General features: G+C 54.2%; 1 protein-coding gene across 2 annotated transcripts in view; it reads left to right on the top strand.

Moving 5' to 3' along the window:
* Window positions 1–3655: 3655 nt before the first annotated feature.
* The window catches only part of LOC143997864 (acid-sensing ion channel 1C-like), a 98834-nt gene continuing 74884 nt past the window's right edge, over window positions 3656–27605 (top strand). The window contains exon 1 of one of the 2 annotated variants that reach the window (XM_077493699.1): window positions 3656–4450. In XM_077493699.1, the coding sequence (XP_077349825.1) occupies window positions 3920–4450 (531 nt within the window). In that variant the 5' untranslated portion in view covers window positions 3656–3919. The remainder of the gene's footprint in view (window positions 4451–27605) is intronic. The other variant, XM_077493700.1, reaches the window with a different exon arrangement.

The raw sequence follows: 27605 nt of genomic DNA, 5'->3' as shown, positions 1-27605 counted from the left end.
CCCACAGATACCGAGATCAGACCATCCCTCCACAGATACCGAGTGTGACAGACCTAGCCGGGACAGAGTCTGTTGGAGGGGACAGAATGTGAGCCACTTGCCTTGTGATTATGGGCCCTGGCATTTGGGGGGGGGGGCGCTCTTTGTGAGCTGTATGTCTGGGGACCCCTGAGGTGGTACTTGGAGTCAGATCCATGTCCCCCCCCAAGACACACAGACTCTGGATATGTATTTTCCATATTAGCAATAGACTGAATCACACTGTTGGGACACAAACTGTTAGATGTGAATGTCATCAACTCCAGACACCCGTCTGTTGTGTAGATGAGTCTAGTCTGGCTTGTAGGAATATTCCACACATTGTTGTGCTAATTACCCTGTGTTTATGTTTATGGTAATGTGTATTGAATAGCCAATCAGTGAGCTAGGAGACGTAAAGTCTTACCCTGAAAAGTCCTATCTCTCAGACAACTAGTCTGGGTCAATGATTAGATAATTAGCTCATGCTAATTAGGTTCAGTTTTAGTCTTCTACTGTATTATAAATACTTGTCATTTTGGTTCTAATAAATCAGTCCATGTTGAGCCGCTAAGCAAGTCAAGTCTTGTTTTGTGCTTGTGAGCGGTTGGAATATCTGATATCAATATTCAGATTTAGGAAGCACTCAATCGGAGTGTGGGAGATCAGACCATCCCTCCACAGATACCGAGATCAGACCATCCCTCCACAGATACCGAGATCAGACCATATCCCCACAGATACCGAGATCAGACCATCCCTCCACAGATACCGAGATCAGACCATCCCTCCATAGATACCGAGATCAGACCATCCCTCCACAGATACCGAGATCAGACCATCCCTCCACAGATACCGAGATCAGACCATCCCTCCACAGATACCGAGATCAGACCATCCCTCCACAGATACCGAGATCAGACCATCCCTCCATAGATACCGAGATCAGACCATCCCTCCACAGATACCGAGATCACACCATCCTTCCACAGATACCGAGATCACACCATCCCTCCACAGATACCGAGATCACACCATCCTTCCACAGATACCGAGATCACACCATCCTTCCACAGATACCGAGATCAGACCATCCCTCCACAGATACCGAGATCAGACCATCCCTCCATAGATACCGAGATCAGACCATCCCTCCACAGATACCGAGATCAGACCATCCCTCCACAGATACCGAGATCAGACCATCCTTCCACAGATACCGAGATCACACCATCCCTCCACAGATACCGAGATCACACCATCCCTCCACAGATACCAAGATCAGACCATCTCTCCACAGATACCGAGATCAGACCATAACTCCACAGATACTGAGATCAGACCATCCCTCCACAGATACCGAGATCAGACCATCGCCCCGCAGATACCGAGATCAGACCATAACTCCACAGATACCGAGATCAGACCATCTCTCCACAGATACCGAGATCAGACCATCGTCCCGCAGATACCAAGATCAGACCATATCTCCACAGATACTGAGATCAGACCATTACCCCACAGATACCGAGATCAGACCATCCCTCCACAGATACCAAGATCCGACCATCCCTCCACAGATACCGAGATCAGACCACCCCTCCACAGATACCAAGATCAGACCATAACTCCACAGATACCGAGAACAGACCATCCCTCCACAGATACCGAGATCAGACCATCACTCCACAGATACCGAGATCAGACCATCGTTCCACCAATTCCATCCATACAGAATAAGAAGAGATACCGAGAATTACACCTGACATACAGGTAAGGAGAAGTAGTCGGGTCTTTGTATGTGGGGGTTGGGAAGACCGATTCGGTTTTCTCTCCATATGAGTTATCTCAGGTTCTTGGTCAGATCTCGGTATTAGTCAGATCTTGGTATCGGTCAGATCTCGGTATTAGTCAGATCTTGGTATCGGTCAGATCTCGGTATTAGTCAGATCTTGGTATCGGTCAGATCTCGGTATTAGTCAGATATTGGTATCGGTCAGCTCTCTGTATTAGTCAGAAATTGGTATCGGTCAGATCTTGGTATTAGTCAGATATTGGTATCGGTCAGATCTCGGTATTAGTCAGATATTGGTATCGGTCAGATCTCGGTATTAGTCAGATATTGGTATCGGTCAGATCTTGGTATTAGTCAGATATTGGTATGCATGGGATTTCGGTATGGGTAGGATCTTGGTATCGGTCAGATCTCGGTATTAGATCTTGGTATCAGTCAGATCTCGGTATCTGTGGGATCTCGGTATTAGATCTTGGTATCGGTCAGATCTCGGTATCTGTGGTGGGGGTTGGTCATTATCCTCACATTATGAGTTCTCGGTTCTCTCGGCTCCCCTCCCCCTCCCCCGGGCTCTGTGGATGCAAAGTATTTGGTTTCTGACATCCATTATTGGTGCCTCTGTGGTCCTCCATCCACTCTAATAGCATCGCCCCTCCTCCTCCTCACTCTCAGACCGCATGTTCAGAGACATCAAACTTCAGCAGAATCCCATCAGACACTCGGCGTCCGCTCCCCGCCGGTCCACTGCAGTCCCCGGGACCCCTTCACCATCCTACAGACTACGGCAAAGTCCCAGCCTCTCCCCGGATAGAAGAGTCCCAGCCTCTCCCCGGATAGAAGAGTCCCAGCCTCTCCCCGGATAGAGGAGTCCCAGCCTGTCCCCGGACAGAAGAGTCCCAGCCTCTCCCCGGACAGAAGAGTCCCAGCCTCTCCCCGGACAGAAGAGTCCCAGCCTCTCCCCGGACAGAAGAGTCCCAGCCTGTCCCCGGACAGAAGAGTCCCAGCCTCTCCCCGGACAGAAGAGTCCCAGCCTGTCCCCGGACAGAAGAGTCCCAGCCTCTCCCCGGATAGAAGAGTCCCAGCCTGTCCCCGGACAGAAGAGTCCCAGCCTCTCCCCGGACAGAAGAGTCCCAGCCTGTCCCCGGACAGAAGAGTCCCAGCCTCTCCCCGGATAGAGGAGTCCCAGCCTGTCCCCGGACAGAAGAGTCCCAGCCTCTCCCCGGATAGAAGAGTCCCAGCCTCTCCCCGGACAGAAGAGTCCCAGCCTCTCCCCGGACAGAAGAGTCCCAGCCTGTCCCCGGACAGAAGAGTCCCAGCCTCTCCCCGGATAGAGGAGTCCCAGCCTGTCCCCGGACAGAAGAGTCCCAGCCTCTCCCCGGACAGAAGAGTCCCAGCCTGTCCCCGGACAGAAGAGTCCCAGCCTGTCCCCGGACAGAAGAGTCCCAGCCTGTCCCCGGACAGAAGAGTCCCAGCCTCTCCCCGGACAGAAGAGTCCCAGCCTGTCCCCGGACAGAAGAGTCCCAGCCTCTCCCCGGACAGAAGAGTCCCAGCCTCTCCCCGGACAGAGGAGTCCCAGCCTGTCCACCGACAGAGGAGTCCCAGCCTGTCCCCGGACAGAAGAGTCCCAGCCTCTCCGCGGATAGAAGAGTCCCAGCCTCTCCCCGGACAGAGGAGTCCCAGCCTCTCCCCGGATAGAGGAGTCCCAGCCTCTCCCCGGACAGAAGAGTCCCAGCCTCTCCCCGGACAGAAGAGTCCCAGCCTCTCCCCGGACAGAAGAGTCCCAGCCTCTCCGCGGATAGAAGAGTCCCAGCCTCTCCCCGGACAGAGGAGTCCCAGCCTCTCCCCGGATAGAGGAGTCCCAGCCTGTCCCTGGACAGAGGAGTCCCAGCCTGTCCCCGGACAGAAGAGTCCCAGCCTCTCCCCGGACAGAAGAGTCCCAGCCTCTCCCCGGACAGAAGAGTCCCAGCCTCTCCCCGGACAGAAGAGTCCCAGCCTCTCCCCGGACAGAAGAGTCCCAGCCTCTCCCCGGACAGAAGAGTCCCAGCCTCTCCCCGGATAGAAGAGTCCCAGCCTCTCCCCGGATAGAGGAGTCCCAGCCTGTCCCCAATGGATATCCTGAAACCCCCACAGGGATCTGAGGAAGAGGAGGGCGATTTGAAGGCTTCTGACCTCGCCACCTTCGCAGGTAACTCAACGCTTCATGGAATCAGCCACGTCTTCCTGCCCGGAGGGGTGACCCCGCGCCGGGTGTTTTGGGCTTGCGCCTTCCTGGCGTCCCTCAGCTGCTTCCTCTTCCAAGTGGCTGACCGAATCATCTACTATTCGGAGTACCACCATGTCACCACGTTGGATGAGGAGGAGAGCCAATTCATGACCTTCCCGGCCATCACCATCTGCAATTATAACAGTTTCCGGAAGAGCCGGCTGACCCGCAACGACCTGGAGTGGCTGGACAAGTTCCTGGGCTGGGAGGACAAGGACAAGGTCATCGCCGGCCTCAATCTCACCAACGACAACTTCAAACCCGTGCAGATCAACATGCAGGAGTTCTACGACCGGACGGGCCACTCTCTGAATGATATGATCTTGGAGTGCAGCTATCGGAACCAGGACTGTGGTCCATTGAACTTCTCGGTGGTGAGTACCCCGGAATGGATGGTGGTTGTATGTCTTCTAGATGGGGCCATGGGGGAGGGTTCGCCATGTGTGGTGGGCACCAAGCATGGGGCAAACATGACATTGCCACCTAGTGTGCCAAAGGGGTCATTATGGTGGATCTCTCTGATCCCTATGATGGATTCACCATGGGGCTCTTACTACTTGCCGTAATAATGCCCCCTCCCCGTCCAATGGATTAGTGCCCCACGAGGGGACCACAGTCCCTGACACGTCACCCGGAGAGCCGGCATTATCCAAGTGATTGACCAATGGAAGTGCATCCCGGGGCATCAGACGGGACAAATGAGCTTCAGGAAATGAAGCGACAACCAATCAGACAAGATCACTTTGGTGTCAGGAAAGGTCACTGTTGGGTCAAGGGTCACCAGACAGGGTCAATGCAAGGTCACATCCAGACACTATCATTGCAGGCCAGAGATCACCAAACAAGGTCACTGCTGGGTCAATAACCCCTAGTCAGGGTCACTGCCGGGTCAATAACCCCTAGTCAGGGTCACTGCCGGGTCAAGAATCACCAGTTAGAGTCACTGCCAGATCAAGAGTCACCAGTCAGTCACTGCTGGGTCAAGAATCACCAGTCAGGGTCACTGCCAGATCAAGAGTCACCAGTCAGTCACTACCGGGTCACAAATCACCAGTCAGGGTCACTGCCGGGTCAAGAATCACCAGTCAGGGTCATTACTGGGTCAAGAATCACCAGTCAGGGTCACTGCCGGGTCAAGAATCACCAGTCAGGGTCATTACTGGGTCAAGAATCACCAGTCAGGGTCACTGCCGGGTCAAGAATCACCAGTCAGGGTCACTGCCGGGTCAAGAATCACCAGTCAGGGTCACTGCCGGGTCAAAAATCACCAGTCAGGGTCACTGTCGGGTCAAAAATCACCAGTCAGGGTCACTGCCGGGTCAAGAATCACCAGTCAGGGTCACTGCTGGGTCAAGAATCACCAGTCAGGGTCACTGCCGGGTCAAGAATCACCAGTCAGGGTCACTGCTGGGTCAAGAATCACCAGTCAGGGTCACTGCCGGGTCAATAACCCCTAGTCAGGGTCACTGCCGGGTCAAGAATCACCAGTTAGAGTCACTGCCAGATCAAGAGTCACCAGTCAGGGTCACTGCCGGGTCAAGAATCACCAGTTAGAGTCACTGCCAGATCAAGAGTCACCAGTCAGTCACTGCTGGGTCAAGAATCACCAGTCAGGGTCACTGCCAGATCAAGAGTCACCAGTCAGTCACTACCGGGTCACAAATCACCAGTCAGGGTCACTGCCGGGTCAAGAATCACCAGTCAGGGTCATTACTGGGTCAAGAATCACCAGTCAGGGTCACTGCCGGGTCAAGAATCACCAGTCAGGGTCATTACTGGGTCAAGAATCACCAGTCAGGGTCACTGCCGGGTCAAGAATCACCAGTCAGGGTCACTGCCGGGTCAAGAATCACCAGTCAGGGTCACTGCCGGGTCAAAAATCACCAGTCAGGGTCACTGTCGGGTCAAAAATCACCAGTCAGGGTCACTGCCGGGTCAAGAATCACCAGTCAGGGTCACTGCCGGGTCAAGAATCACCAGTCAGGGTCACTGCCGGGTCAAGAATCACCAGTCAGGGTCACTGCTGGGTCAAGAATCACCAGTCAGGGTCACTGCCGGGTCAAGAATCACCAGTCAGGGTCACTGCAGGGTCAAGAATCACCAGTTAGAGTCACTGCCAGATCAAGAGTCACCAGTCAGGGTCACTGCCGGGTCAAGAATCACCAGTCAGGGTCACTGCCGGGTCAAGAATCACCAGTCAGGGTCACTGCAGGGTCAAGAATCACCAGTTAGAGTCACTGCCAGATCAAGAGTCACCAGTCAGGGTCACTGCCGGGTCAAGATTCACCAGTCAGGGTCACTGCCGGGTCAAGAATCACCAGTCAGGGTCACTACCGGGTCAAGAATCACCAGTCAGGGTCACTGCCGGGTCAAGAATCACCAGTCAGGGTCACTGCTGGGTCAAGAATCACCAGTCAGGGTCACTGCCGGGTCAAGAATCACCAGTCAGGGTCACTGCCGGGTCAAGAATCACCAGTCAGGGTCACTGCAGGGTCAAGAATCACCAGTTAGAGTCACTGCCAGATCAAGAGTCACCAGTCAGGGTCATTACTGGGTCAAAAATCACCAGTCAGGGTCACTGCCGGGTCAAGAATCACCAGTCAGGGTCACTGCCGGGTCAAGAATCACCAGTCAGGGTCACTGCCGGGTCAAGAATCACCAGTCAGGGTCACTGCCGGGTCAAGAATCACCAGTCAGGGTCACTGCCGGGTCAAGAATCACCAGTCAGGGTCACTGCCGGGTCAAGAATCACCAGTCAGGGTCACTGCCGGGTCAAGAATCACCAGTCAGGGTCACTACCGGGTCAAGAATCACCAGTCAGGGTCACTGCTGGGTCAAGAATCACCAGTCAGGGTCACTGCCGGGTCAAGAATCACCAGTCAGGGTCATTACTGGGTCAAAAATCACCAGTCAGGGTCACTGCCGGGTCAAGAATCACCAGTCAGGGTCACTGCCGGGTCAAGAATCACCAGTCAGGGTCACTGCTGGGTCAAGAATCACCAGTCAGGGTCACTGCCGGGTCAAGAATCACCAGTCAGGGTCATTACTGGGTCAAGAATCACCAGTCAGGGTCACTGCAGGGTCAAGAATCACCAGTCAGGGTCACTGCAGGGTCAAGAATCACCAGTCAGGGTCACTGCCGGGTCAAGAATCACCAGTCAGGGTCACTGCAGGGTCAAGAATCACCAGTCAGGGTCACTTCCGGGTCAAGAATCACCAGTCAGGGTCACTGCAGGGTCAAGAATCACCAGTTAGAGTCACTGCCAGATCAAGAGTCACCAGTCAGGGTCATTACTGGGTCAAGAATCACCAGTCAGGGTCACTGCCGGGTCAAGAATCACCAGTCAGGGTCACTGACTCTGTACATCACTCCTGACCCCCTGCACTATTCTACATTACTTACTCCATACCCCTGCAATCTGTACAACACTCCTGACCCCTGCACATTTTACATAACTTACTCCTGACCCTTGTGCTCTGTACCTAAACCCTGACCCCTGCACTCTGTACATCACTCCTGACCCCTGCACTCTATACATAGCCCCTGATGCCTGCATATTTTATGTTACTTACTCCTGACCCCTGCACTCCGCACATCACTCCTGACCCTGCACATTCTACATTACTCCCGACCCCTGCACTCTGTACATCACTCCTGACCCCTGCACTCTGTATGGCACTCCTGACCCCTGCACTCTGTACATCACTCCAGACCCCTTCACTATTCTACATTCTACATTTCAGACCCATTCACTCCAGACCCCTTCACTATTCTACATTCTACATTCTACCCCTGCACATTATACATAACTTACTCCTGACCCCTGCATTTTAATTATCACTCCTGATCCCTGCATTATTCTACATTACCTACTCATGACCCCTGCACTCTATACATAAATCCTGATCCCTGCACATTCTATGTTACTTACTCCTGACCCATGCACTCTGCACATCACTCCTGACCACTGCCCACTCTACATTACTCCTGACCTTTGCACTGTGTACATCACTCCTGACCCCTGCACTCTGTACGCCACTTTTGACCCCTGCACGCTATAGATCACTCTTGACCCCTGCACTATTCTACATTACTTACTCCTGACCCCTGCACTCTGTACATCACTCCTCACACTTGCACATTCTACATTGCTTACTTCTGACCTTTGCACACTGTACATAACTCCTGACCCCTGCATTCTGTAAGTCACTCTTGAAGCCTCTTGAAGCCTGCAAATTGTACATCACTCCTGACCTCTGCACATTCATATACATTCATATACATTTCTTACTCCTGACCCCTGCACATTCTACATGATGTACTCCTGACCCCTGCAATCTGTACAACACTCCTGACCCCTGCATATTCTACATTACTTACGCCTGACCCCTGCAGATTCTACATTACTTACTCCTGACCCCTGCACTCTGTACAATACTCCTGACCCCTGCACATTCTGCATTACTTACTCCTTACCCCTGCACATTCTACATTACTTACTCCTGACCCCAGCAGATTCTACTTTACTTACTCCTCACCTCTGCACTCTGTACAACACTCCTGACCCCTGCACACTTTACATTACTTATGCCTGACCCCTGCAGATTCTACATTACTTACTCTTGACCCCTGCACTCTGTACAACACTCCTGACCCCTGCACATTATACATTACTTACTCCTGACCCCTGCACTCTGTACAACACTCCTGACCCCTGCAAATTATACATTACTTACTCCTGACCCCTACACATTCTACATTACTTACTCCTGACCCCAGCAGATTCTATATTACTTACTCCTCACCTCTGCACTCTGTACAACACTCCTGACCCCTGCACATTCTACATTACTTACGCCTGACCCCTGCAGATTCTACATTACTTACTCCTCACCTCTGCACTCTGTACAACACTCCTGACCCCTGCACATTCTACATTACTTACGCCTGACCCCTGCAGATTCTACATTACTTACTCTTGACCCCTGCACTCTGTACAACACTCCTGACCCCTGCACATTATACATTACTTACTCCTGACCCCTGCACTCTGTACAACACTCCTGACCCCTGCAAATTATACATTACATACACCTGACCCCAGCAGATTCTACATTACTTACTCCTCACCCCTGCACTCTATACATCACTCCTGATGCCTGCACATTCTTTGTTACTTACTCCTGACGTTTGCTCTCTGCACACCACACCTGACCCCTGCGCTCTGTACATCACACCTGTCTCCTGTACCCTGTGTATCACCTACCCCTGGATATGCACTCCCTACATCCCCCTCCCCCCTGTATACTGCAGTGGTGTCACACAGAGAGTCCTCTGACCTGAGAGAGGTGTGATCACCGCGGGGGGTCAGTCCACCGCAGAGGCGATCGAATGACAGAACATGAAAATCATTTATACAAATCCAGTCTGAGATGCAAAACATCCAATAAGGAGAAGAGCAGAGAGAGCGACGCCTGGGGCGGCACTGCACCCCCAACACCCACATGTATACCAGCCTGGCACCTCCATTCCACCTCCTTATACCAGCCTGGCACCCCTATTCCCCCTCCTTATACCAGCCTGGCACCCCTATTCCACCCGCTTATACCAGCCTGGCACCCCTATTCCACCCGCTTATACCAGCCTGGCACCCCTATTCCCCCTCCTTATACCAGCCTGGCACCCCTATTCCACCCGCTTATACCAGCCTGGCACCCCTATTCCACCCGCTTATACCAGCCTGGCACCCCTATTCTACCCGCTTATACCAGGCTGGCACCCCTATTCCACCTCCTTATACCAGCCTGGCACCCCTATTCCACCTCCTTATACCAGCCTGGCACCCCTATTCCACCTCCTTATACCAGCCTGGCACCCCTATTCCACCTCCTTATACCAGGCTGGCACCCCTATTCCACCTCCTTATACCAGCCTGGCACCCCTATTCCACCTCCTTATACCAGCCTGGCACCCCTATTCCACCTCCTTATACCAGGCTGGCACCCCTATTCCACCTCCTTATACCAGGCTGGCACCCCTATTCCACCTCCTTATACCAGCCTGGCACCCCTATTCTACCCGCTTATACCAGGCTGGCACCCCTATTCCACCTCCTTATACCAGCCTGGCACCCCTATTCCACCTCCTTATACCAGCCTGGCACCCCTATTCCACCTCCTTATACCAGCCTGGCACCCCTATTCCACCTCCTTATACCAGGCTGGCACCCCTATTCCACCTCCTTATACCAGCCTGGCACCCCTATTCCACCCGCTTATACCAGCCTGGCACCCCTATTCCACCTCCTTATACCAGGCTGGCACCCCTATTCCACCTCCTTATACCAGGCTGGCACCCCTATTCCACCTCCTTATACCAGCCTGGCACCCCTATTCCACCTCCTTATACCAGCCTGGCACCCCTATTCCACCTCCTTATACCAGCCTGGCACCCCTATTCCACCTCCTTATACCAGCCTGGCACCCCTATTCCACCTCCTTATACCAGGCTGGCACCTGGCATCCTCAGCCCCCCTTCACATCAGTCCCTCCCCTTTATATTAGTGGCCTCAGTCCCCCCTCACCTTACTTTCTCCTTTATATCAGTGTCCTCAGCCCCCCTTCCCATCACCACCCCCCCTTTATATCAGTGTCCTCAGCCCCCCTTCACATCACCCCCCCTTTATATCAGTGTCCTCAGCCCCCCTTCACATCACCCCCCTTTATATCAGTGTCCTCAGCCCCCCCTTCACATCACCCCCCTTTATATCAGTGTCCTCAGCCCCCCTTCACATCACCCCCCTTTATATCAGTGTCCTCAGCCCCCCCTTCACATCACCCCCCTTTTTATCAGTGTCCTCAGCCCCCCCTTCACATCACCCCCCTTTATATCAGTGTCCTCAGCCCCCCTTCACATCACCCCCCTTTATATCAGTGTCCTCAGCCCCCCTTCACATCACCCCCCTTTATATCAGTGTCCTCAGCCCCCCTTCACATCACCCCCCTTTATATCAGTGTCCTCAGCCCCCCCTTCACATCACCCCCCTTTATATCAGTGTCCTCAGCCCCCCTTCCCATCACCACTCCCCCTTTATATCAGTGTCCTCAGCCCCCCCTTCACATCACCCCCCTTTATATCGGTGTCCTCAGCCCCCCTTCACATCACCCCCCCTTTATATCAGTGTTCTCAGCCCCCCTTCACGTCACCCCCCTTTATATCAGTGTCCTCAGCCCCCCCTTCACATCACCCCCCTTTATATCAGTGTCCTCAGCCCCCCTTCACATCACCCCCCTTTATATCAGTGTCCTCAGCCCCCCCTTCACATCACCCCCCTTTTTATCAGTGTCCTCAGCCCCCCCTTCACATCACCCCCCTTTATATCAGTGTCCTCAGCCCCCCCTTCACATCACCCCCCTTTATATCAGTGTCCTCAGCCCCCCTTCCCATCACCACTCCCCCTTTATATCAGTGTCCTCAGCCCCCCCTTCACATCACCCCCCTTTATATCAGTGTCCTCAGCCCCCCTTCCCATCACCACTCCCCCTTTATATCAGTGTCCTCAGCCCCCCTTCACATCACCCCCCTTTATATCAGTGTCCTCAGCCCCCCTTCCCATCACCACTCCCCCTTTATATCAGTGTCCTCAGCCCCCCTTCACATCACCCCCCTTTATATCAGTGTCCTCAGCCCCCCTTCACATCACCCCCCCTTTATATCAGTGTTCTCAGCCCCCCTTCACGTCACCCCCCTTTATATCAGTGTCCTCAGCCCCCCTTCCCATCACCACTCCCCCTTTATATCAGTGTCCTCAGCCCCCCTTCACATCACCCCCCTTTATATCAGTGTCTTCCGCCCCCCTTCCCATCACCACTCCCCCTTTATATCAGTGTCCTCAGCCCCCCTTCACATCAGTCCCTCCCCTTTATATTAGTGGCCTCAGTCCCCCCTCACCTTACTTTCTCCTTTATATCAGTGTCCTCAGCCCCCCTTCACATCACCCCCCTTTATATCAGTGTCCTCAGCCCCCCTTCCCATCACCACTCCCCCTTTATATCAGTGTCCTCAGCCCCCCTTCACATCACCCCCCCCTTTATATCAGTGTTCTCAGCCCCCCTTCACGTCACCCCCCTTTATATCAGTGTCCTCAGCCCCCCCTTCACATCACCCCCCTTTATATCAGTGTCCTCAGCCCCCCCTTCACATCACCCCCCTTTTTATCAGTGTCCTCAGCCCCCCTTCACATCACCCCCCCCTTTATATCAGTGTTCTCAGCCCCCCTTCACGTCACCCCCCTTTATATCAGTGTCCTCAGCCCCCCTTCACATCACCCCCCTTTATATCAGTGTCCTCAGCCCCCCCTTCACATCACCCCCCTTTTTATCAGTGTCCTCAGCCCCCCCTTCACATCACCCCCCTTTATATCAGTGTCCTCAGCCCCCCCTTCACATCACCCCCCTTTATATCAGTGTCCTCAGCCCCCCTTCCCATCACCACTCCCCTTTATATCAGTGTCCTCAGCCCCCCTTCACATCACCCCCCTTTATATCAGTGTCCTCAGCCCCCCTTCCCATCACCACTCCCCCTTTATATCAGTGTCCTCAGCCCCCCTTCACATCACCCCCCTTTATATCAGTGTCCTCAGCCCCCCTTCACATCACCCCCCCTTTATATCAGTGTTCTCAGCCCCCCTTCACGTCACCCCCCTTTATATCAGTGTCCTCAGCCCCCCTTCCCATCACCACTCCCCCTTTATATCAGTGTCCTCAGCCCCCCTTCACATCACCCCCCTTTATATCAGTGTCTTCCGCCCCCCTTCCCATCACCACTCCCCCTTTATATCAGTGTCCTCAGCCCCCCTTCACATCACCCCCCTTTATATCATTGTCCTCAGCCCCCTTTCACATCACCCCCCCTTTATATCAGTGTCCTCAGCCCCCCTTCACATCACCCTTCTTTATATCAGTGTCCTCAGCCCCCCTTCACATCACCCCCCCTTTATATCAGTGTTCTCAGCCCCCCTTCACGTCACCCCCCTTTATATCAGTGTCCTCAGCCCCCCTTCCCATCACCACTCCCCCTTTATATCAGTGTCCTCAGCCCCCCTTCACATCACCCCCCTTTATATCAGTGTCTTCCGCCCCCCTTCCCATCACCACTCCCCCTTTATATCAGTTTCCTCAGCCCCGCTTCACATCACCCCCCTTTATATCAGTGTCCTCAGCCCCCCCTTTCACATCACCCCCCCTTTATATCAGTGTCCTCAGCCCCCCTTCACATCACCCCCCTTTATATCAGTGTCCTCAGCCCCCCTTCACATCACCCCCCCTTTATATCAGTGTTCTCAGCCCCCCCTTCACATCACCCCCCTTTATATCAGTGTTCTCAGCCCCCCTTCACATCACCCCCCCTTTATATCAGTGTTCTCAGCCCCCCCTTCACATCAACCCCCTTTATATCAGTGTTCTCAGCCCCCCTTCACATCACCCCCCCTTTATATCAGTGTTCTCAGCCCTCCTTCACATCAACCCCCTTTATATCAGTGTTCTCAGCCCCCCTTCACATCACCCCCCCCTTTATATCAGTGTTCTCAGCCCCCCCTTCACATCACCCCATTTATATCAGTGTCCTCAGCCCCCCTTCACATCACCCCCCCTTTATATCAGTGTTCTCAGCCCCCCTTCACATCACCCCCCCCCCCTTTATATCAGTGTTCTCAGCCCCCCTTCACATCACCCCCCTTTATATCAGTGTCCTCAGCCCCCCTTCACATCACCCCCCTTTATATCAGTGTCCTCAGCCCCCCTTCACATCACCCCCCTTTATATCAGTGTCCTCAGCCCCCCTTCACATCACCCCCCTTTATATCAGTGTCCCCAGTCCCCCTTCACATCACCCCCCCTTTTTTCAGTGTCCTCAGCCCCCCCTTCACATCACCCCCCCTTTATATCAGTGTCCTCAGCCCCCCCTTCACATCACCCCCCTTTATATCAGTGTCCTCAGCCCCCCTTCACCTCACCCCCCCTTTATATCAGTGTCCTCAGCCCCCCCTTCACATCACCCCATTTATATCAGTGTCCTCAGCCCCCCTTCACATCACCCCATTTATATCAGTGTTCTCAGCCCCCCTTCACATCACCCCCCTTTATATCAGTGTCCTCAGCCCCCCTTCACATCACCCCCCCTTTTTTCAGTGTCCTCAGCCCCCCTTCACATCACCCCCCCTTTATATCAGTGTCCTCAGCCCCCCCTTCACATCACCCCCCTTTATATCAGTGTCCTCAGCCCCCCTTCACCTCACCCCCCCCTTTATATCAGTGTCCTCAGCCCCCCCTTCACATCACCCCCTTTATATCAGTGTTCTCAGCCCCCCCTTCACATCACCCCATTTATATCAGTGTCCTCAGCCCCCCTTCACATCACCCCCCCTTTATATCAGTGTTCTCAGCCCCCCTTCACATCACCCCCCCTTTATATCAGTGTTCTCAGCCCCCCTTCACATCACCCCCCTTTATATCAGTGTCCTCAGCCCCCCTTCACATCACCCCCCTTTATATCAGTGTCCTCAGCCCCCCTTCACATCACCCCCCTTTATATCAGTGTCCTCAGCCCCCCTTCACATCACCCCCCTTTATATCAGTGTCCCCAGTCCCCCTTCACATCACCCCCCCTTTTTTCAGTGTCCTCAGCCCCCCCTTCACATCACCCCCCCTTTATATCAGTGTCCTCAGCCCCCCCTTCACATCACCCCCCCTTTATATCAGTGTCCTCAGCCCCCCTTCACATCACCCCCCTTTATATCAGTGTCCTCAGCCCCCCCTTCACATCACCCCCCTTTATATCAGTGTCCTCAGCCCCCCTTCACATCACCCCCCCTTTATATCAGTGTCCTCAGCCCCCCCTTCACATCACCCCCCTTTATATCAGTGTCCTCAGCCCCCCTTCACATCACCCCCCCTTTATATCAGTGTCCTCAGCCCCCCCTTCACATCACCCCCCTTTATATCAGTGTCCTCAGCCCCCCCCTTCACATCACACCCCCTTTATATCAGTGTCCTCAGCCCCTCCCTTCACATCACCACCCCCCTTTATATCAGTGTCCTCAGCCCCCCCCTTCACATCACCATCTCCCCTTTATATCAGTGTCCCCAGTCCCCCCTTCACATCACCCCCCCCCTTTATATCAGTGTCCTCAGCCCCCCCTTCACATCACCCCCCCTTTATATCAGTGTCCTCAGCCCCCCCTTCACATCACCCCCCTTTATATCAGTGTCCCCAGTCCCCCTTCACATCACCCCCCTTTTTTCAGTGTCCTCAGCCCCCCTTCACATCACCACCCCCCTTTATATCAGTGTCCTCAGCCCCCCCCCCTTCACATCACCATCTCCCCTTTATATCAGTGTCCCCAGTCCCCCCTTCACATCACCCCCCCTTTATATCAGTGTCCCCAGCCCCCCCTTCACATCACCCCCCTTTATATCAGTGTCCTCAGCCCCCCCTTCACATCACCCCCCTTTATATCAGTGTCCTCAGCCCCCCTGCACATCACCTCCCTTTATATCAGTGTCCTCAGTCCCCCCATTCTCATCACCCCCCTTTATATCAGTGTCCTCAGACCCCCTTCACATCACCCCCCCTTTATATCAGTGTCCTCAGCCCCCCCCCCTTCACATCACACCCCCCTTTATATCAGTGTCCTCAGCCCCCCCCCTTCACATCACACCCCCTTTATATCAGTGTCCTCAGCCCCTCCCTTCACATCACCACCCCCCTTTATATCAGTGTCCTCAGCCCCCCCCCCCTTCACATCACCATCTCCCCTTTATATCAGTGTCCCCAGTCCCCCCTTCACATCACCCCCCCCTTTATATCAGTGTCCTCAGCCCCCCTTCACATCACCCCCCTTTATATCAGTGTCCTCAGCCCCCCTTCACATCACCCCCTTTATATCAGTGTCCTCAGCCCCCCTTCACATCACCCCCCTTTATATCAGTGTCCTCAGCCCCCCTGCACATCACCCCCTTTATATCAGTTTCCTCAGCCCCCCTTCACATCACCCCCCCCTTTATATCAGTGTCCTCAGCCCCCCCCTTCACATCACCCCCCCTCCCTTTATATCAGTGTCCTCAGTCCCCCCATTCTCATCACCCCCCTTTATATCAGTGTCCTCAGACCCCCTTCAAATCACCCCCCCCCCTTTATATCAGTGTCCTCAGCCCCCCCCTTCACATCACACCCCCTTTATATCAGTGTCCTCAGCCCCCCCTTCACATCACCCCCCTTTTTTCAGTGTCCTCAGCCCCCTTCACATCACCACCCCCCTTTATATTAGTGTCCTCAGCCCCCCTTCACATCACCCCCCCTTTTTTCAGTGTCCTCAGCCCCCTTCACATCACCACCCCCCTTTATATCAGTGTCCTCAGCCCCCCCTTCACATCACACCCCCTTTATATCAGTGTCCTCAGCCCCCCCCTTCACATCACCATCTCCCCTTTATATCAGTGTCCTCAGCCCCCCCTTCACATCACCATCTCCCCTTTATATCAGTGTCCTCAGTCCCCTCCTTTATATCAAAGCCCCCCTTCACATCACCCCCCTTTATATCAGTGTCCCCAGTCCCCCCTTCACATCACCCCCCCTCCCTTTATATCAGTGTCCTCAGTCCTCCCTTCACATCACCCCCCCCCCCTTTATATCAGTGTCCTCAGCCCCCTTCACATCACCCCCTTTATATCAGTGTCCTCAGCCCCCCCTTCACATCACCCCCTTTATATCAGTGTCCTCCGCCCCCCTTCACATCACACCCCCTTTATATCAGTGTCCTCAGCCCCCCCTTCACACCACCCCCCTTTGTATCAGTGTCTTCAGCCCCCCTTCACATCACCCCCTCTTATATCAGTGTCCTCAGCCCCCCTTCACATTACAGCCCCTCTTTATATCAGTGTCCTCAGCCCCCTTCATATCACAGCCCCTTTTATATCAGTGTCCTCAGCCCCCCTTCACAGCCTCCCCCTTAATATCAGAGTCCTCAGTCCCCCCTTCACATCATCACTCCTCCCTTTATATCACCCCCCTTTATATCAGTGTCCTCAGCCCACCTTCACATCACCCCCTTTATATCAGTGTCCTCAGCCCCCCTTTACATTACCATCCTTTATATCAGTGTCCTCAGCCCCCCTTCACATCACCCCCTTTATATCAGTGTCCTCAGCCCCCCTTCACATCACCCCCTTTATATTAGTGTCCTCAGCCCCCCTTCACATCACCCCCTTTATATCAGTGTCCTCAGCCCCCCTTCACACCACCCCCCTTTATATCAGTGTCCTCAGCCCCCCTTCACATCACACCCCCTTTAATCAGTGTCCTCAGCCCCCTTCACATCACCCCCCCTTTATATCAGTGTCTTCCGCCCCCCTTGCCATCACCACTCCCCCTTTATATCAGTTTCCTCAGCCCCCCTTCACATCACCCCCTTTATATCAGTGTCCTCCTCCCCCCCTTCGCATCACCACTCCCCCTTTATATCAGTTTCCGCAGCCCCCCTTCACATCACAGCCCCCTTTATATCAGTGTCCTCAGCCCCCCTTCACAGCCTCCCCCTTAATATCAGAGTCCTCAGTCCCCCCTTCACATCATCACTCCTCCCTTTATATCACCCCCCTTTATATCAGTGTCCTCAGCCCCCCTTCACATCACCCCCTTTATATCAGTGTCCTCAGCCCCCCTTTACATTACCATCCTTTATATCAGTGTCCTCAGCCCCCCTTCACATCACCCCCTTTATATTAGTGTCCTCAGCCCCCCTTCACATCACCCCCTTTATATCAGTGTCCTCAGCCCCCCTTCACACCACCCCCCTTTATATCAGTGTCCTCAGCCCCCCTTCACATCACACCCCCTTTAATCAGTGTCCTCAGCCCCCTTCACATCACCCCCCCTTTATATCAGTGTCTTCCGCCCCCCTTGCCATCACCACTCCCCCTTTATATCAGTTTCCTCAGCCCCCCTTCACATCACCCCCTTTATATCAGTGTCCTCCTCCCCCCCTTCGCATCACCACTCCCCCTTTATATCAGTTTCCGCAGCCCCCCTTCACATCACAGCCCCCTTTATATCAGTGTCCTCAGCCCCCCTTCACAGCCTCCACCTTAATATCAGAGTCCTCAGTCCCCCCTTCACATCACCCCCCTATTATATCAGTGTCCTCAGTCCCCCCTTCACATCATCACTCCCCCATTTATATTGGTGTCCTCGGCCCCCCCTTCATATCACCCCCTTTATATCAGTGTCCTCAGCCCCCCCTTCACATCACCCCCCTTTATATCTGTGTCCTCAGCCCCCTTCACATCACCCCCCTTTATATCAGTGTCCTCAGCCCCCCTTCACATCACCCCCCCTTTATATCAGTGTCCTCAGCCCCCCTTTCACATCACCCCCCTTTATATCAGTGTCCTCAGCCGCCCCTTCACATCACCCGCCCTTTGTATCAGTGTCCTCAGTCCCCCTTCACATCACCCCCCCTTTATATCAGTGTCCTCAGCCCCCCCTTTACATCACCCCCTTTATATCAGTGTCCTCAGTTCCCTTCACATCACCCCCCTTTATATCAGTGTCCTCAGCCCCCCTTCACATCACCCCCCTTTATATCAGTGTCCTCAGCCCCCCTTCACATCACCCCCCCTTTATATCAGTGTCCTCAGCCCCCCCTTTACATCACCCGCCCTTTGTATCAGTGTCCTCAGTCCCCCTTCACATCACCCCCCCTTTATATCAGTGTCCTCAGCCCCCCCTTTACATCACCCCCTTTATATCAGTGTCCTCAGCCCCCTTCACATCACCCCCCTTTATATCAGTGTCCTCAGCCCCCCTTCACATCACCCCCCTTTATATCAGTGTCCTCAGCCCCCCTTCACATCACCCCCCCTTTATATCAGTGTCCTCAGTCCCCCTTCACATCACCCCCCTTTATATCAGTGTCCTCAGCCCCCCTTCACATCACCCCCCTTTATATCAGTGTCCTCAGCCCCCCTTCACATCACCCCCCTTTATATCAGTGTCCTCAGCCCCCCTTCACATCACCCCCCTTTATATCAGTGTCCCCAGTCCCCCTTCACATCACCCCCCCTTTTTTCAGTGTCCTCAGCCCCCCCTTCACATCACCCCCCCTTTATATCAGTGTCCTCAGCCCCCCCTTCACATCACCCCCCTTTATATCAGTGTCCTCAGCCCCCCCTTCACATCACCCCCCTTTATATCAGTGTCCTCAGCCCCCCCTTCACATCACCCCCCTTTATATCAGTGTCCTCAGCCCCCCTGCACATCACCTCCCTTTATATCAGTGTCCTCAGTCCCCCCATTCTCATCACCCCCCTTTATATCAGTGTCCTCAGACCCCCTTCACATCACCCCCCCTTTATATCAGTGTCCTCAGCCCCCGCCCTTCACATCACACCCCCCTTTATATCAGTGTCCTCAGCCCCCCCTTCACATCACACCCCCTTTATATCAGTGTCCTCAGCCCCTCCCTTCACATCACCACCCCCCTTTATATCAGTGTCCTCAGCCCCCCCCCCTTCACATCACCATCTCCCCTTTATATCAGTGTCCCCAGTCCCCCCTTCACATCACCCCCCCTTTATATCAGTGTCCCCAGCCCCCCCTTCACATCACCCCCCTTTATATCAGTGTCCTCAGCCCCCCCTTCACATCACCCCCCTTTATATCAGTGTCCTCAGCCCCCCTGCACATCACCTCCCTTTATATCAGTGTCCTCAGTCCCCCCATTCTCATCACCCCCCTTTATATCAGTGTCCTCAGACCCCCTTCACATCACCCCCCCTTTATATCAGTGTCCTCAGCCCCCGCCCTTCACATCACACCCCCCTTTATATCAGTGTCCTCAGCCCCCCCTTCACATCACACCCCCTTTATATCAGTGTCCTCAGCCCCTCCCTTCACATCACCACCCCCCTTTATATCAGTGTCCTCAGCCCCCCCCCTTCACATCACCATCTCCCCTTTATATCAGTGTCCCCAGTCCCCCCTTCACATCACCCCCCCCCTTTATATCAGTGTCCTCAGCCCCCCTTCACATCACCCCCCTTTATATCAGTGTCCTCAGCCCCCCTTCACATCACCCCCTTTATATCAGTGTCCTCAGCCCCCCTTCACATCAACCCCCTTTATATCAGTGTCCTCAGCCCCCCTGCACATCACCCCCCTTTATATCAGTTTCCTCAGCCCCCCTTCACATCACCCCCCCCTTTATATCAGTGTCCTCAGCCCCCCCTTCACATCACCCCCCCTCCCTTTATATCAGTGTCCTCAGTCCCCCCATTCTCATCACCCCCCTTTATATCAGTGTCCTCAGACCCCCTTCAAATCACCCCCCCTTTATATCAGTGTCCTCAGCCCCCCCCTTCACATCACACCCCCTTTATATCAGTGTCCTCAGCCCCCCCTTCACATCACCCCCCTTTTTTCAGTGTCCTCAGCCCCCTTCACATCACCACCCCCCTTTATATTAGTGTCCTCAGCCCCCCTTCACATCACCCCCCCTTTTTTCAGTGTCCTCAGCCCCCTTCACATCACCACCCCCCTTTATATCAGTGTCCTCAGCCCCCCCCTTCACATCACACCCCCTTTATATCAGTGTCCTCAGCCCCCCCCCTTCACATCACCATCTCCCCTTTATATCAGTGTCCTCAGTCCCCTCCTTTATATCAAAGCCCCCCTTCACATCACCCCCCTTTATATCAGTGTCCCCAGTCCCCCCTTCACATCACCCCCCCTCCCTTTATATCAGTGTCCTCAGTCCTCCCTTCACATCACCCCCCCCTTTATATCAGTGTCCTCAGCCCCCTTCACATCACCCCCTTTATATCAGTGTCCTCAGCCCCCCTTCACATCACCCCCTTTATATCAGTGTCCTCCGCCCCCCTTCACATCACACCCCCTTTATATCAGTGTCCTCAGCCCCCCCTTCACACCACCCCCCTTTGTATCAGTGTCTTCAGCCCCCCTTCACATCACCCCCTCTTATATCAGTGTCCTCAGCCCCCCTTCACATCACAGCCCCTCTTTATATCAGTGTCCTCAGCCCCCTTCATATCACAGCCCCTTTTATATCAGTGTCCTCAGCCCCCCTTCACAGCCTCCCCCTTAATATCAGAGTCCTCAGTCCCCCCTTCACATCATCACTCCTCCCTTTATATCACCCCCCTTTATATCAGTGTCCTCAGCCCCCCTTCACATCACCCCCTTTATATTAGTGTCCTCAGCCCCCTTCACATCACCCCCTTTATATCAGTGTCCTCAGCCCCCCTTTACATTACCATCCTTTATATCAGTGTCCTCAGCCCCCCTTCACATCACCCCCTTTATATCAGTGTCCTCAGCCCCCCTTCACATCACCCCCTTTATATTAGTGTCCTCAGCCCCCCTTCACATCACCCCCTTTATATCAGTGTCCTCAGCCCCCCTTCACACCACCCCCCTTTATATCAGTGTCCTCAGCCCCCCTTCACATCACACCCCCTTTAATCAGTGTCCTCAGCCCCCTTCACATCACCCCCCCTTTATATCAGTGTCTTCCGCCCCCCTTGCCATCACCACTCCCCCTTTATATCAGTTTCCTCAGCCCCCCTTCACATCACCCCCTTTATATCAGTGTCCTCCTCCCCCCCTTCGCATCACCACTCCCCCTTTATATCAGTTTCCGCAGCCCCCCTTCACATCACAGCCCCCTTTATATCAGTGTCCTCAGCCCCCCTTCACAGCCTCCACCTTAATATCAGAGTCCTCAGTCCCCCCTTCACATCACCCCCCTATTATATCAGTGTCCTCAGTCCCCCCTTCACATCATCACTCCCCCATTTATATTGGTGTCCTCGGCCCCCCCTTCATATCACCCCCTTTATATCAGTGTCCTCAGCCCCCCCCTTCACATCACCCCCCTTTATATCTGTGTCCTCAGCCCCCTTCACATCACCCCCCTTTATATCAGTGTCCTCAGCCCCCCTTCACATCACCCCCCCTTTATATCAGTGTCCTCAGCCCCCCTTTCACATCACCCCCCTTTATATCAGTGTCCTCAGCCGCCCCTTCACATCACCCGCCCTTTGTATCAGTGTCCTCAGTCCCCCTTCACATCACCCCCCCTTTATATCAGTGTCCTCAGCCCCCCCTTTAAATCACCCCCTTTATATCTGTGTCCTCAGCCCCCTTCACATCACCCCCCTTTATATCAGTGTCCTCAGCCCCCCTTCACATCACCCCCCTTTATATCAGTGTCCTCAGCCCCCCTTCACATCACCCCCCCTTTATATCAGTGTCCTCAGTCCCCCCTTCACATCACCCCCCTTTATATCTGTGTCCTCAGCCCCCTTCACATCACCCCCCTTTATATCAGTGTCCTCAGCCCCCCTTCACATCACCCCCCTTTATATCTGTGTCCTCAGCCCCCTTCACATCACCCCCCTTTATATCAGTGTCCTCAGCCCCCCTTCACATCACCCCCCTTTATATCAGTGTCCTCAGCCCCCCTTCACATCACCCCCCTTTATATCAGTGTCCTCAGCCCCCCTTCACATCACCCCCCTTTATATCAGTGTCCTCAGCCCCCCTTCACATCACCCCCCTTTATATCAGTGTCCTCAGCCCCCCTTCACATCACCCCCCTTTATATCAGTGTCCCCAGTCCCCCTTCACATCACCCCCCCTTTTTTCAGTGTCCTCAGCCCCCCTTCACATCACCCCCCCTTTATATCAGTGTCCTCAGCCCCCCCTTCACATCACCCCCCTTTATATCAGTGTCCTCAGCCCCCCCTTCACATCACCCCCCTTTATATCAGTGTCCTCAGCCCCCCCTTCACATCACCCCCCTTTATATCAGTGTCCTCAGCCCCCCTGCACATCACCTCCCTTTATATCAGTGTCCTCAGTCCCCCCATTCTCATCACCCCCCTTTATATCAGTGTCCTCAGACCCCCTTCACATCACCCCCCCTTTATATCAGTGTCCTCAGCCCCCGCCCTTCACATCACACCCCCCTTTATATCAGTGTCCTCAGCCCCCCCTTCACATCACACCCCCTTTATATCAGTGTCCTCAGCCCCTCCCTTCACATCACCACCCCCCTTTATATCAGTGTCCTCAGCCCCCCCCCCCCTTCACATCACCATCTCCCCTTTATATCAGTGTCCCCAGTCCCCCCTTCACATCACCCCCCCTTTATATCAGTGTCCCCAGCCCCCCCTTCACATCACCCCCCTTTATATCAGTGTCCTCAGCCCCCCCTTCACATCACCCCCCTTTATATCAGTGTCCTCAGCCCCCCTGCACATCACCTCCCTTTATATCAGTGTCCTCAGTCCCCCCATTCTCATCACCCCCCTTTATATCAGTGTCCTCAGACCCCCTTCACATCACCCCCCCTTTATATCAGTGTCCTCAGCCCCCGCCCTTCACATCACACCCCCCTTTATATCAGTGTCCTCAGCCCCCCCTTCACATCACACCCCCTTTATATCAGTGTCCTCAGCCCCTCCCTTCACATCACCACCCCCCTTTATATCAGTGTCCTCAGCCCCCCCCCTTCACATCACCATCTCCCCTTTATATCAGTGTCCCCAGTCCCCCCTTCACATCACCCCCCCCCCTTTATATCAGTGTCCTCAGCCCCCCTTCACATCACCCCCCTTTATATCAGTGTCCTCAGCCCCCCTTCACATCACCCCCTTTATATCAGTGTCCTCAGCCCCCTTCACATCAACCCCCTTTATATCAGTGTCCTCAGCCCCCCTGCACATCACCCCCCTTTATATCAGTTTCCTCAGCCCCCCTTCACATCACCCCCCCCTTTATATCAGTGTCCTCAGCCCCCCCTTCACATCACCCCCCCTCCCTTTATATCAGTGTCCTCAGTCCCCCCATTCTCATCACCCCCCTTTATATCAGTGTCCTCAGACCCCCTTCAAATCACCCCCCCCTTTATATCAGTGTCCTCAGCCCCCCCCTTCACATCACACCCCCTTTATATCAGTGTCCTCAGCCCCCCCTTCACATCACCCCCCTTTTTTCAGTGTCCTCAGCCCCCTTCACATCACCACCCCCCTTTATATTAGTGTCCTCAGCCCCCCTTCACATCACCCCCCCTTTTTTCAGTGTCCTCAGCCCCCTTCACATCACCACCCCCCTTTATATCAGTGTCCTCAGCCCCCCCCCTTCACATCACACCCCCTTTATATCAGTGTCCTCAGCCCCCCCCCTTCACATCACCATCTCCCCTTTATATCAGTGTCCTCAGCCCCCCCTTCACATCACCATCTCCCCTTTATATCAGTGTCCTCAGTCCCCTCCTTTATATCAAAGCCCCCCTTCACATCACCCCCCTTTATATCAGTGTCCCCAGTCCCCCCTTCACATCACCCCCCCTCCCTTTATATCAGTGTCCTCAGTCCTCCCTTCACATCACCCCCCCTTTATATCAGTGTCCTCAGCCCCCTTCACATCACCCCCTTTATATCAGTGTCCTCAGCCCCCCTTCACATCACCCCCTTTATATCAGTGTCCTCCGCCCCCCTTCACATCACACCCCCTTTATATCAGTGTCCTCAGCCCCCCCTTCACACCACCCCCCTTTGTATCAGTGTCTTCAGCCCCCCTTCACATCACCCCCTCTTATATCAGTGTCCTCAGCCCCCCTTCACATCACAGCCCCTCTTTATATCAGTGTCCTCAGCCCCCTTCATATCACAGCCCCTTTTATATCAGTGTCCTCAGCCCCCCTTCACAGCCTCCCCCTTAATATCAGAGTCCTCAGTCCCCCCTTCACATCATCACTCCTCCCTTTAAATCACCCCCCTTTATATCAGTGTCCTCAGCCCCCCTTCACATCACCCCCTTTATATTAGTGTCCTCAGCCCCCCTTCACATCACCCCCTTTATATCAGTGTCCTCAGCCCCCCTTTACATTACCATCCTTTATATCAGTGTCCTCAGCCCCCCTTCACATCACCCCCTTTATATCAGTGTCCTCAGCCCCCCTTCACATCACCCCCTTTATATTAGTGTCCTCAGCCCCCCTTCACATCACCCCCTTTATATCAGTGTCCTCAGCCCCCCTTCACACCACCCCCCTTTATATCAGTGTCCTCAGCCCCCCTTCACATCACACCCCCTTTAATCAGTGTCCTCAGCCCCCTTCACATCACCCCCCCTTTATATCAGTGTCTTCCGCCCCCCTTGCCATCACCACTCCCCCTTTATATCAGTTTCCTCAGCCCCCCTTCACATCACCCCCTTTATATCAGTGTCCTCCTCCCCCCCTTCGCATCACCACTCCCCCTTTATATCAGTTTCCGCAGCCCCCCTTCACATCACAGCCCCCTTTATATCAGTGTCCTCAGCCCCCCTTCACAGCCTCCACCTTAATATCAGAGTCCTCAGTCCCCCCTTCACATCACCCCCCTATTATATCAGTGTCCTCAGTCCCCCCTTCACATCATCACTCCCCCATTTATATTGGTGTCCTCTGCCCCCCCTTCATATCACCCCCTTTATATCAGTGTCCTCAGCCCCCCCTTCACATCACCCCCCTTTATATCTGTGTCCTCAGCCCCCTTCACATCACCCCCCTTTATATCAGTGTCCTCAGCCCCCCTTCACATCACCCCCCCTTTATATCAGTGTCCTCAGCCCCCCCTTCACATCACCCCCCTTTATATCAGTGTCTTCAGCCCCCCCTTCACATCACCCCCCTTTATATCAGTGTCCTCAGCCCCCCTTCACATCACCCCCCTTTATATCTGTGTCCTCAGCCCCCTTCACATCACCCCCCTTTATATCAGTGTCCTCAGTCCCCCTTCACATCACCCCCCCTTTATATCAGTGTCCTCAGCCCCCCCTTTACATCACCCCCTTTATATCTGTGTCCTCAGCCCCCTTCACATCACCCCCCTTTATATCAGTGTCCTCAGCCCCCCTTCACATCACCCCCCTTTATATCAGTGTCCTCAGCCCCTCTTCACATCACCCCCCTTTATATCAGTGTCCTCAGCCCCCCTTCACATCACCCCCCTTTATATCAGTGTCCTCAGTCCCCCCTTCACATCACCCCCTCCCTTTATATCAGTGTCCTCAGTTCCCTTCACATCACCCCCTCTTTATATCAGTGTCCTCAGCCCCCTCCTGCACATCACCCCCCTTTATATCAGTGTCCTCAGCCCCCTCCTGCACATCACCCCCCTTTATATCAGTGTCCTCAGCCCCCTCCTGCACATCACCCCCCTTTATATCAGTGTCCTCAGTCCCCCCTTCACATCACCCCCCTCCCTTTATATCAGTGTTCTCAGTCCTCCCTTCACATCACCCCCCCTTTATATCAGTGTCCTCAGCCCCACTTCACAGTCTCCCCCTTAATATCAGAGTCCTCAGTCCCCCCTTCACATCACCCCCCTATTATATCAGTGTCCTCAGTCCCCCGGTCACATCATCACTCCCCCCTTTATATCAGTGTCCTCAGCCCCCCTTAATATCACTCCCCCCTTTATATCAGTGTCCTCAGCCCCACTTCACAGTCTCCCCCTTAATATCAGAGTCCTCAGTCCCCCCTTGACATCACCCCCCTATTATATCAGTGTCCTCAGTCCCCCGGTCACATCATCACTCCCCCCTTTATATCAGTGTCCTCAGCCCCCCTTCATATCACCCCCCTTATATCAGTGTCCTCAGCCCCCCTTCACATCACCCCCCCTTTATATCAGTGTCCTCAGCCCCCCTGCACATTCACCCCTTTATATCAGTGTCCTCAGCCCCCCTTCACATCACCCCCTCTTTATATCAGTGTCCTCAGCCCCCCTTCACATCACCCCCCTTTATATCAGTGTCCTTAGCCCCCCTTCACATCACCCCCCCTTTATATCAGTGTCCTCAGCCCCCCTGCACATTCACCCCTTTATATCAGTGTCCTCAGCCCCCCTTCACATCACCCCCCTTTATATCAGTGTCCTCAGCCCCCCTTCACATCACCCCCCTTTGTATCAGTGTCCTCAGTCCCCCCTTCACATCACATCCCCTTTGTATCAGTGTCCTCAGTCCCCCCTTCACATCACCCCCCTTTATATCAGTGTCCTCAGCCCCCCCTGCACATCACCCCCCTTTATATCAGTGTCCTCAGCCCCCCTTCACATCACCCCCTTTATATCAGAATCCTCAGCCCCCCCTTCACATCACCCCCCTTTATATCAGTGTCCTCAGCCCCCCTTCACATCACCACCCCCCTTTGTATCAGTGTCCTCAGTCCCCCCTTCACATCACCCCCCTTTTATATCAGTGTCCTCAGTCCCCCCTTCACATCACCCCCCTTTATATCAGTGTCCTCAGCCCCGCTTCACATCACCCCCCTCCCTTTATATCAGTGTCCTCAGTCCTCCCTTCACATCACTCCCCCTTTATATCAGTGTCCTCAGCCCCACTTCACAGCCTCCCCCTAAATATCAGAGTCCTCAGTCCCCCCTTCACATCATCACTCC

The sequence above is a fragment of the Lithobates pipiens genome, unplaced genomic scaffold (assembly GCF_037356315.1).
Source record: "Lithobates pipiens isolate NorthernLeopardFrog02 unplaced genomic scaffold, aLitPip1_a1.2 Scaffold_19, whole genome shotgun sequence".
Lineage (NCBI taxonomy): Eukaryota > Metazoa > Chordata > Amphibia > Anura > Ranidae > Lithobates > Lithobates pipiens.
This window is presented reverse-complemented; position numbering and strand designations above follow the sequence as displayed.